Source organism: Mus pahari, chromosome 9 (assembly GCF_900095145.1).
Source record: "Mus pahari chromosome 9, PAHARI_EIJ_v1.1, whole genome shotgun sequence".
Lineage (NCBI taxonomy): Eukaryota > Metazoa > Chordata > Mammalia > Rodentia > Muridae > Mus > Mus pahari.
The window spans coordinates 54,398,373-54,411,180 of NC_034598.1; the positions used below are offsets into that span (position 1 = coordinate 54,398,373).

The 12,808-nt window shown below is 41.2% G+C and overlaps 1 protein-coding gene across 1 annotated transcript; it reads right to left on the reverse strand.

Moving 5' to 3' along the window:
• Positions 1–4,997: 4,997 nt before the first annotated feature.
• Avpr1a (arginine vasopressin receptor 1A) lies at positions 4,998–10,869 on the reverse strand. Its single transcript, XM_021205583.2, has 2 exons — positions 8,849–10,869; positions 4,998–6,350 (listed from the first exon to the last, which is right to left on the reverse strand). The coding sequence occupies exons 1-2, from the start codon at positions 9,831–9,833 to the stop codon at positions 6,064–6,066; spliced, it is 1,272 nt and encodes a 423-aa protein (XP_021061242.1). The 5' UTR covers positions 9,834–10,869; the 3' UTR covers positions 4,998–6,063.
• Between the last annotated feature and the right edge of the window lie 1,939 nt (positions 10,870–12,808).

Below are 12,808 nucleotides of genomic sequence, written 5' to 3' on the forward strand. Positions count from 1 at the left end.
AGGTTTGTATAAAAATGCAGGCTGACATCATTAGGAAGAGAGGCCCCTTGGTCTTGCAAACTTTATATGCCCCATACAGGGGAACGCCAGGGTCAAGAAGTGGGAGTGGGTGGGCAGGGGAGCAGGGTTGGGGGGAGGGTATAGGGGACATTCAGGATAGCATTTGAAATGTAAATGAAGAAAATATCTAATAAAATAAGTAAAAAGAAATAAAAGCAGGCTGAGCAAGTCATGGAGCGTCAGCTAGTAAGTGTAATCCATCCACAGTCTCTGCTTTAATTCCTGCCCCTAGTCACTGCCTCCGCTTTCCTTAGTGGCAGTGATGCTCTGTAAGCTGGGAGTTGTAAGCCAAACCCTTTCCTCCCCTGAACTGGTTTATCACAGCAACAGAAAGCAAGCTAGAACAGTCTGTAAAGAGGAGCCTGAGAACAGACAGAAGAAACACACAGCTGGAGACCACGAAGGGTTAAAGACAGCACAAACCAAACCCAACTGGTGTGTTTTACTGTGAGTCTGTGGTATGCTACATACTTAGTGTTCTATTTTGCACTAAGACTTTAACTCGTCAGTAGTATTTTAAATAAAGATTTAAAACTTTCTTTCTTCTTTTCTGAGCACTCACTATTTCTAGACTTTAAGCCAAACCCAAAATTAGCTTTTAGTCTATGCTAAGATTCAATTTATAAACAAATAAAAAAAGAAACTGTTAGCATAGGTTGGCAGTTAATATGATTTTAACCTTTTAGCCCCTAGGGATAGAATTATAGCTGGAAAGACTGTGAAATGGGAGTATTTTTAATCTCTAGGGCCCCAAAGCCAATTGGATTATTTATAGAAATCAATGAGCATAGATGACGTTTTAAGTGCCAGATGATACATGCGACTTTGGCTACCTCTAGTTATTTTGGGCACCTTAAAATAGCATTGATTTATTTTCTTGACTATAATTTAGTGAAAATGTACTTACAAAGTTTAACTTACTCTTACCATGGTCAAGTAGTGTAAACATTCTGTACTCAAATATAGATCTTTCCATAGCAGCACATTGTGGATAAGTTTTTCCTGGTGGTAGAGACATGCAAGGCAAGCATTCTGATTAGCTCCATCCCCAACTCATTAGCCAGCTATAAGGTAGATCCTTGGTTTTCTAAATCAGCACAGCTAACCTAATATATATTTCATTGTGAAAATGAATTGTAATGGGATTACTTCAAGCAGACCTGCAGCTTGTTTTCATTCCTAGAAATGCCAGTACAGAGTAAAATTGAGTTATTTCAATATAATAATATATAATATGTACTATTATATTACATTATATTCTAGATATACTACTATTATATACTAGTATATTATATAATATACTTATATATTATATAAACTTTATATAATATAAAATATATGCCATGTAATATATAAACAATACTTAGAGTTATATTATATAATATACTATTATATTTGATATAATTATATGTAATTATTGTAATTACATAACATATAAAATATATAAATATATATTATATAGTAATATATTTATATATACTATATTTATATGTAATATATTATATATGATAATACATAATATTCTATAATATATCATATAATGCCACAAGCCTTTTTTCTATAAAGGAATAATTATTAAATATAGCATCAATATATTCACTAAACCAGGAAGAATAGGCTGAAATATTTTACACAGAATAAAAAGTTTAAGGACATAATTTTTGAAATACAATTCTAAAATTAAAATCCTAAATATTTGATAATAGTTCATAATAACATTTTATAGTGCTAACTTAAAGTGTCAATTAACAATATTTTTAATTTGGAAATTTTGTGATATAAACACAATTACTTTTGTGCACAGAAACATTAGTTCTTCCAGACTACTAATAATTCTGATGTCAGATTTTATACTTAATTTTTCTGTATTTGCCAATTTGACCAGAAAATACAAAAAATATTTAATTCATTACATGAACCTCTGCTTCTATTTCATTTAAGTAATAAACCAATATAAAATATGTACATATATGACATATTCACATGTATTAATTATGAAAAGAAAGGGCTGGCAATAGAAGTGAGTCGTGAGGTACTTGTCTTGAATGTGTGAGGTGAGCCCTGTGTTTGATTCTCAGCAAATACAAAAAGCGGCACTTAAAGAATTTGTAATATTACAAGTTTTATGCTAACAGGAATCACTTCTGTGTCTGTTGCGACTCATGATAATGCAGCAGATGTAGAGGTTGTTAGAGAAATATCTACTGGTGACTGTTCACATGGAACTGCACCACTCACCGCTCAGTCCATTGAAGCTGCCTTTAAAAACAACTGTCATCTGAATAATCTTTAAATATTGACCCAAACTGTCTGAGGTCAAATTCTAATCAGGGATCGCCCACTAATATTGATTGTTCTCTGTTCCTAATCTCAAGCATTGGACTGACGGGCATTGAAAGTCCATAATGGGGGGGGGGGAGGAGGCGGGGCCAGAGGCAGGGTCAGGGGCGGGGCCCAGATAGGGCATCATGGGTGTTTATTCTTCCCTGGCTTTCTCTAATAGAACTGCTGCCTTAAGTATAATAACGACAAAGGTTCCACTTATACAAGTTTATAGGAGCCTAGTCTCTGATCTTGGGGGTAAAAGATTAGATTCAATTTCTCCCTCCATAACACTTAATTGTGTCTTAGGTGGAGCCACGTGTTTAAAGTTACCAGTGTTGAAATGAGTTTAAAACTATTAAGTTTTACAGCTTGAGGAGAATGACACTTGAAGCTAATCATATTGCTTTATTTAATCAATAACAGATAAAAGCTGTGATTTTTTTTTTTTAATCCCAAGTGTTCGTCCACTCTAGGAACTGTAATAAACTTGGTACAGATCAGCAAGTTGTTAGAAACCACTTGATTTATTTCTCTTCTGAAATCACACCCTTCCTCAGCCATTACACCTTTCTCAGTCTCAATCACACCTTTCTTAGTCACAAGCGTGCTATGTCTTTGTTGCTGAAGAACATAACTGTGTATTTAGGTAGAATAGACAGTTGGCCAGTTTTCCTTTGCAGCTATGTTTTGAAAATGATCTAAAAGAAAAGACCAAGTGGTTTTATACTTTAATGATTCATGCTCTGGTACTAATCCATTCAGTATTGAATATGTACTTCAAAATACGTATTTGTTATTGTCTGTTGATATTTCACAACTGTCCGTTAAGCCACATTTCTCCTCCTAGTGGGCCTTTATTATCAAGCATATTTCTAATATCCACATAGGCACATTATTGCTTGTAGGGCCCTCCCTCAGGTAACCTACAAAATAACATGAAGTGACATACTTCTGCCTGACTGTAGAGGTCATTGAGCATATGACAATACTTCAGATCTTTTCTTAGCTCAGGGAAAGGAAAGCTTCCAGTCCCATAATACATCCTCGTTCAAGCCTGCAGCTTCTTTCTTCTGAACTAGGATAGAAAGATGGCTTCTTCCATCGCAGAGCATTGCTTGGGGCTATATGCACACTGACTAGAGGTCCCCCACATCGAAAGGTGTAGCACTAACTAGGTAGGCTTTTTTCACCTAAACCGCAGAGAGTAAGCCTAGAACTTGCTTCCTGCAGAATCAGCACCTGCTGCTTCTCAGGCCCCCAGATCATTCCTTAATCTCTTGACACATTTAAAAAAAGAAATTAATACCATGTCAAAATGTCCATATACAATGAAAACTATTTTTTACAAAGCCAGATTGCTGTATCATAATGTAATACCTTTTAACCACAAAAAAAAGAAAGAAAGAAAGAAAGAAAAGAAAAAATAAAGGGGTGGGGGAGAAACCCTGGCGAGTAGGTCGATGTCATACTAGAGATGCTCTCAGTGAAGGGTCAGGTGTAATGTTTAACCTGGAGGCACTCACTGCTGTTTGGAAGCAGAAACTCTGCCAACAGGCTAATGTTTTGGAAATGGATTTAGAAAAGGTAGGCTCTTGTTTATACTATCCCAAAAGGTTTAGATTTTTAACAACCAGAGAGACATTGTCAAATAGACGGACCATCTAACACAGGCTACGGCTGTGCCGCTGTAACTCAAACAATAAAGATTTGGGAACTGGAGTTGATGGCTCATGTTGAACTGTGACTTTTAACAAACAAACAAACACACACACACGTATGCACTCATGCACACACACATACACACACACACACGCACACATATATATCATGTGTGTGTGTGTGTGTGTGTGTGTGTGTGTGTATGTGCGAATTTTACTTGGTATGGTTATTTTTTTTCCAGTGCTAGAGATAGATTGAAAGGCAAGCACTTTACCACACCACAGCCCCATTTGTTATTTTAGGAAGAAGAATTCTAAAACCTAAGGGAATGATCTCTCCTGAATGTTTGGAAACAGTTTTTGACCTATCAACCCAGAGACTCTGAGGACTGAGAACTGGGAAATGCAGCAGAATGAAGAGGAGCGGAGCTTGTGGTTCTGGGTTACTGGGGTGCCATCCAGCCTATGGCCTCTTATCTATAGGGTTAAAAAAAGAAATCCGATGACACTATTAGAAACAACTATTAATTACTCTGAGAATTGCTACAAGTTCTGATTCATCCTCCAATCATTACTTGATCTTGAAGAGCTAGCCAGACAGCAGGGGCTCACTGATAAAAAATGCAAAGTCCACAGCCAAGAGGTGTTGTCATTTATCTTCAATTAGCAAGGAAAGAATGTGATGCTCTGTACTGAAAGTGAGTTCTAGCTATGCGCTGGCAGACTGCGGTGGCATAGGCAAAGCAGGCTCAGCAGTGGCTGGCAAGGCTCTATAGTGAATCAGAAGATCTATATTTAAGTGCTAGTATTTCGGGTCCCAGACATGAAACAACAAATGTTAGTTCACGAAAAATAAACTGAAAAACAAAACAAAACAAAACTGTAGTTCTGAAGATCCCAAGAGAACAGTAAAAATCAACTTGCTGGACCATGGGTAGTACTTTAAAATTTTAAAAAAATAACTCTTCACACGTTTAACATTATTTAATCTTCACAACGACCCTGTGAGATGAGGGTTTCCAAGCCCATTGTCCAGCCAAGAAACCAAGGCTTTAAATACTTTTAAGTATCTTTCTGAAAATCATACATTCAAGAAGGAACAGACACAAGGCTCAGACCCTCTCTCTTTCTGTCTGTCTCCCGTTTGTCCACATGTCTTCACCCTCTGTGTTCTGGACCTGCTGTGTGGATGGGAAATGGGAAGAAGTAAATAAACTGATTTAAATCAAACCTGTTTTGAGTATCTTAGGTCTGGGGTTATCCAGGGGACTTAGAATCTCTGAATCTGGATTCACCAGATAGGTACTAAGTGTTAACATCTGGTGTAGCACAGACTGCTTTATGGTGCTGGTCCATGGATGTTTAAAATATCCCAAAGAATGTCTGTAGAAGTCTTTCCTCTTAATGCCTCTATAAAGTGTGACACCCCCCCCCAATACAAATTATTGTCCTAAACCATTCTCAAACCTTCGGTCTGTTGGTGTGCATGATTTTCAGAGCTAATAGAATATCAGGACTCTGAAGGAAGGGCAGCCAGGACCCAAGCTACCTCCTTTCCACCCTCAACCCAGCCCCCCTCTACCTCTTGCTGACATTTTACGACATACAGATTGACAGCAACACTGGTCTTTCAATCATGAACGAGTTCACTTTGTTTAGAAACAACTGTGCTTATCACATGACTTAAACCAATCAAAGCCTAAGTTAAGTCAGACATAAAAATATAGTAAAAAAAAAATCAACCACAAAATATAAAGTCAGTATGCTTATGAAACAGGCCTATACATTTCCCGTGTGGCAAATTTTCATTAATATTCTATGCAAAAGAATTCAGGTTTTGGTCACAGCAATGGGAAGAAGAAAAAAAAAAAACAGCTAGAAACCATGTATACACCAAGTTGTAGAAACAATGTATACACTGAGTTGATTTATGTCTATCTCACATAAACGCATTTACTCTTAAGCTCTCTAGCTGGACACACAAGTCCCTCCCAAGAGTCTGGCTGCATGGATATGCCGCTCAAGTGGAGACGGGGATGAATCTGATGGACTTGGAAGATTTAGGCGAGTCCTTCCATGTCCCAGTGCTGTTTGTCGGGCTTCGGTTGTTAGAATAAGAAGTCTGTCTCCGGCTCGTGCTATCCGAGTCGTCCTTGGTGAATTTCTGCGCGATGCTTTGGCAGCATGGGAAGCTCTGGACGCAGTCTTGCAGGAGATGACCACTAAAAAACATGTATATCCACGGGTTGCAGCAGCTGTTCAAGGAACCCAGTAACGCCGTGATCGTGAGGGAAGGGTTTTCTGAATCTGTGTGGGAAAAACGAGGAGAGAGATCATGTCAACAGCCAGAGGGAGGCCCCAAACACTATGCCCTACTGACTAACAAGTCAAAGAGATCCATGTTCCTGATAAAAATGGACATTTTATTTGTTAGGGAAATGGTGTTTCAGAGAAATGAGTGCTTTTTGGAGATTGGTTGTAAAAGAAAAAAAATTTTTTTAAAGGTACAAATATTAATATTTTATTTATCTATAAGATATACAGAATCTATTGTCAAGATTTTTAGTACATTGAAGAGCATTTTATGGGTTGATTATAAGCAAGATATAGTGTATGTAATAACCAAAGAGTTATAAGAACATCTCTGTCTTACAGTTTCATTGCTGTGAAGTGATACCACAACCGATGCAACAAAAGAAAATATCTTAAGATTAATTCCAATAGTTTAAACCACTCACTCTTCAATACAATGGATATAAAGTCTAAGAAGAAGATACTGAATAACTTATTTTAAAACTGTATACTATACAGTGGCAGGAGCCTTTGTGAAGGCATTCACAAAGATATGGTATTCATAGAATGGAAATTTGAAGTGTTTATAATCACATAAACCAAATTGTATTCATCCTAATAACTTGGGCAATGCCATATGGGCTGTTCAGCAGAGATCAATGAAAAGCCTATGGAAGAGGGTATTTAAAATAGAATCCCAGCTTCCGTTGGGAATTTTGTGAATCATTAGACATTTGGTTTGATTTTAAAAGACTGTCCTTGATTGTAGTTCAAGCAATTAAATTATAATAAGAAAAACATCTGGGTTGTACATGGCCCCATTTCAAACAACAGAAACAAAACAAAAATTAAAACAGACAAAAAAAATCCAAAGTAGCTGAATTAGGGATTCCAACAGGATTTTGAACTATTCTGTGAATTATTCCTAGTAAGCTACATGACTATCAAAGTTCTCACAGTGAAACTATTGAACTGTTATTAAAAAAAAAAAATAAGAAGAAGAACCGTCAAACATCAACTGTCTTCTGATTGGTAAATGACTTCTAACACCCCCCCCCTTTTATCATGGCAAAATAAACTGTAGACCAGTGGTTCTCAACCCGTGGGTCACCACGAAGAGCCTTGTCACCGAAGTCACCTGAGACTGGCTGCATATCAGATACTCACATTATGATTCGAAGCAGTAGCAAAGTTACAGTTACAAAGTAGGTGACAAAATCAATTTCATAATTGGGGGTCACCACAGTATGAGGAACTGTATTGAGAGTGGCAAGACTGGGAAGGTTGAGAGTCACTGGTGCAAGCCATTCATTGCTCTGTGCTAGGTGACCAAAAGCCAATATTAAAAATATCAGGCATCCTCAACATGTGTAGTGCAAGGGGAAAGTCTACTAATTGTGCCTAAATCACAAGAAAGCAATAGACAGAATTTTAAAATGTGATTGGCATTAACCAAAAGGACTTTGCATTTATTTACCACTATGAGCAATGCAGCCTATAAAAGTATTTGCTTAAATGAAATCTATGAACATTCAAAAATAATATATTTAAATGTACTGTATATATTCCAAACCCAAATCTTAAAACTACAGAAAGGTATAGCTTCTCCCAGCTTTTTATATCCTGATTAGAGTTTTCATCAGGAAATCTTCTGTAACATACTTGGTTTGGAAAGTCTTTTTTTTTTCCTAATTAAAAGAAGATATATTACAAGATCAAAATAAATAAACAATAGACTTCTGGGAAATGAATTTTTCTGTTTTGTGAATGAATTGAAACAAAACTAGCCAGTTGGTGTGGGGAACTTTCACAGTTAACTAGAGGGATCTGTGTGGCGTGAATAGTTTTGTTGTTAACTTCCCGCTGGAAGTCCAGTGAATTTAGCTGATCAAGACTTCTGATTTGGCTGCCAGGAAACGAAAGTTATTGCAGTTGGAAAAATGAAAAAAATTATAATGAAGATGAATTGCTCGAACTGAATGTAAATCTGGAATTCCCGACTTCTTAAATCCTTACTCAGTTTGTTTCAGAAAAGTGTGTCCATCTCTACCCGTGGTCTTGGAAGAATCTCATCAGAGGTTTTCTGTTGATTATGATAGTTTCCTTAATCCAACAAAAAGTAGCCAAGGCACTAAGAATATTCCCCAGAGCCTCTATGGGAAGGCAGGATATCCAAGAACCCTAAGTAATTTGGCAAAATGTCACAAGTGTTTTGCAACTAGTGACTCTAGGCACAGCTGGTGGCCTTAGGGTGGTCACACATGCTGCAGATGCTGAGTCCTGGGCCCCAATGTACCTGGGGTGGAGGTCCCAGGAATTTGCCATTTTGTTCATTTATTTCCATAATGTGGACATAGCAGACTTTTATCCTTATGTAGAAGCTTAACAATTGAACAGGTCGTATGAAAAATAACATACACAAACACCCCCCAACACACACACCACAAACACACACACACACACACACACACACACACACACAACACCTCTTCCATAGTAGTCTCGGTACATACCGGTCCAAACTAAATTGGTATCCCAGACTGACCACATCTGGACGATGAAGAAAGGCGTCCAGCAGAGGATGTAGGCGCTTACAATCACAAAGGTCATCTTCACTGTGCGGATCTTGGCGCGGGAAATGTTCTTCACGCTGCTAACACAAGGCGTGACCAGAAGCCCCTTGTGGAAGGGACCCGCGGCTTGCCCAGAGCCCTTGCTGCCTTTGCTCTGTCGCGACGCTGTCTTCCCCCGGACATTGCGCCAGATGTGGTAGCAGATGAAGCCATAGCAGGTACCCAAGATGATCACGGGCACCACGAAGACCCCGCTGGTCATCCAGGTCACGTAGGCGCGGGTACCCCAGGGCGGGATGAACGTAGCCCAGCAGTCTTGGGCTTTGGTGCCATTGTTCACCTCGAATTCGATCACAGAGAAGATAAAGTACTGTGGTATGCTCAGAACGAAACTCAGCCCCCAAGAGGCGGCGATCATGAGGCGCGAGCGGCGCGCGGGCTGCTGCAGGGTCTTGAGCGGGTGGCACACAGCGATGTAGCGGTCAGCCGTCATCACCACCAGCATGTAGGAAGATGCGAACATGGCAAACACCTGCAGGTGCTTTACCACGCGGCACAGCCAGTCCGGCCCGCGGAAGCGGTAGGTGATGTCCCAGCACAACTGTGGTAACACTTGGAAGAAGGCGACTGCCAGGTCTGCCAGGCTGAGGTGTCGGATGAAGAGGTGCATGCGGGATGTCTTGCGTGGCGTGCGATGCAGCGCCAGCAGCACACTACTATTACCCAGCACGGCCACCACGAAAATCACCGCCAGCACGGTGACCTCCAGCTTGGCTAGTTCCTCATTGCGTACATCCCCCGGCGGGCTGCCACCTTCCTCGAGCCCAGCTGCTTCCCGGCTGCCGTTGGCGCCCTCGGTGATCAGAGGCCACCACGGGCTGGAGTTGCCCGCGGGCAGATCGTGGGAGCCTCGCGGGAAACTCATGCTGTCGGCACAGAGCCTGGGAGCCCTGTCCCTCGTGGGCTGCTTCCTCTTCTCTACGGAGGACCCGAAGAAAATCCGCGTCCTAAGCTCTGTGCGCCGTCCTTCCTTCCCTCGCTCTCTCCACTGTGCAATCCCACGCGCGCTCAGAGTGGTTTTGGATGGGTTGTTCACGAGAGTACCTGCTCCGACTTGCCCCGAGGCAAGGAGGCAAGGGGCCGACTCTCCCTGCTCCCAGCGCAGTCTTCTGCTGCCTCAGGATGGGCTCCTTCGCATCCTGGTGTCTGGAGACTGTCCCCTACCCCCCACCCCTCCAAGTCTTGGTGATTTGTCCTTTGCGCTTTGGTGCTGCAGGGGTGGAGCTGAGACTCCTAGATTGTTCTGCAGAGCCTGGCGCTTTCCAGATCTGCCCCAAACTTCTCTGGGCTCCTCGGGATTTCTCCAGCCTCTTTTATAAGCCAATTTAAAGTCATGCAGCGCGTCAACAGGTGTAGTGAAAGCGAGCAAGCGTACAGATCTGCGGCTGCTGCTGCTGCTGCTGCTGCTGCTGCTGCTGCTGCTGCTGCTCCTGCTGCTGCGAACTCAGCGCGCCTGGACTTGGGGGTCCCACCTTCCAACCCCCCAGGCCCTGTGTTGCCCTGCCCGGCGCATATCCCTAGGCTAGCCACTAGGGCGGATTTTATATTCCCTACCAGGTTTGCACCTGCACTTTGAGGGTAAAAATCGCGTGACCTCCCTTTCTGGTGACTCTGTCACCACCCTGCCTTCATTCGCAGACAGGAAAGGCCCACTCACTTGTACCCTTCAGTCCTCTTGCTGGGTGTGCGTAATCTACTGAGGTCACTCTACTCTAGAAAGTCCAATTCCCAAAGCAGCAGGGGACAAGAACTGGGCTGCACTGGTTGGTGGAGACCTTGTCCAGTTAAATGACTAAAATCTGCTGACATTTCTTAGGGCAGACAGAGAGAGCTGAAGACCAGTGTCTGGTCTACCAGTCTATCTCCATCTCTGCCTGCCTGCCTGCCTGCCTGCCTGCCTGCTTGTCTGTCTGTCTGTCTTGTATCTCCCCATGTCTTTGTGTCTCTGTCTCTCTTCCCTCGCCCTCTGTGTGTCTCTTATCTTCTGTGTGTGTGTGTGTGTGTGTGTGTGTGTGTGTGTGTCTGTCTGTAGCTAGGGAGAGGGAACAAGGCACTCAGAAGGAAGTGAAGAACTACGTCCCCCGTCCTCCCCCCCCCGCCCCCCGCCCCGGTAATTAATTATTTGCTCTGGCCTTCTGTGTCCAGCTGTGGAGACAAACACTCCACAGACTCCAGCAACTGTCTTAACTCTGGGGAGTGAATGCTACTGAGGACAGCAGGGGGCGCTGTTTCTAAAGACGGAACAAACACAAACCCTCCTTACAGATGGAGGGACAGGAACTTGAGTTTCTTGGTCAGAGCATTGGTGTGTTGTGACAATAGTACAAACCTAACTGCTTCTGAAAAAAATATTTTCTTTTGCGCAGTACAATCATAAACATCAAAAGATTTTCTTTGGCAAAGCTAGTTCTGCTAGAAACTCAGGGCCCATACATTAAGAGCCAGGGGCTTGGAATACTGAGCCAATCGAGTTTCATCATGGTTACATAATTGTCTGTCTATGCATCTTAAAATTGGGAATGAAAGTATGTGTTGCTCTCATTTACGGAGTTAATGGAGGGTCAAGCAATGCCACGATCCAGTAGAGAGCTTCTGTGAGCATGGAACTCGGCCGTGCAACCCTCCAAGATGGCCCGCAAAGTACAAAAGAGAAAGGTTTGCAAACCATGTGTCTGAGAAAAAGAAAACAAAACCTTCAAGCAGTTAGATTATAGACACTGTCTTAGAGTGGTAACTTTTTAATTTATTTTTTGAAGACAGAAATTGATTTATTAATGTTTTGTATGAGAAATAATGTCTGACCCTAGTGTCTGCAAAAACAGTCCACTGGTCAAACAGAGCCAGGGGCTTGACAGCTCTTGGGCTGACACATTTGGACTTCAGGTTTCCCTGGGAGGAGAAATAGGTAGTTTTATCCCAAAGAGATGGTTAGTGGCTTCTCAGAAAATCACAAGTGCTAAGCATTTGATACAATGAGAAAATTACATTCACGTGTCCAATTCATAAAAGTAACTTGTTAGGTTCAATCAACAGATACAATTGGAAGATCATATATTATTCACTAATAACATTACCAGCTACCCATATTAACACATATTCACACATACATACCTTTGTGTGTGTATATGTACTTGTGTGTGTGTGTGCTTGTATATATGTGGGTATGTGTGGAGTGTGTGTGTGTGCATAAACACACAAATATGTTTACATCTACATGACACTCTCCTGGGTGCCTTAGGGCCTAGCAATTAGTTTAAAAAGTGTTGTAAATTCTAGAATCAGTTTTTTTAACTCATATTTTAAAAACAATGTCAATTTTTATTCTGGTTCCATATTCAAAAAGAAAATAAAACCATTAAAATACACATCACTTGCTGGACCCCACTACTGAAGTCCCCCCAGAATGCGTAAAGGTACAATGTGGAGAGGGAAAGAACCCAGCAGTCTTTTCTGAGGCATCTCATGCTTTCTCTTCTAGTTCGTCGAATTTGTTGTTTTAGTATGAAGGGCTTTTCTCTCTTACTCTCCAGGAATTTCAGTTCGTTGTTTGGGGGCATGGGAGCGACATGACAAAGGGGCAGAATGGAGATTAGCTCACGCATGCCCAGGAGATTAGCACATGCATGCCCAGGCCACTGCTGCTTTTCACCCACTCCTGTTGTTTTTCTACCCAGCAGCTCCAGATGTTTAATTCATGGAAGCAAGGGTGTTCTTCCCTGACTAGCTGGAACTTTGTTTTAATATTTGAGCTGGAAAAACTTCAACCTCTAAACTATTGTTGAAAATATTCATATATTTTCCTTGAAGATGACTGTCTTAGTCTATCCCTGAAAAAAAAAA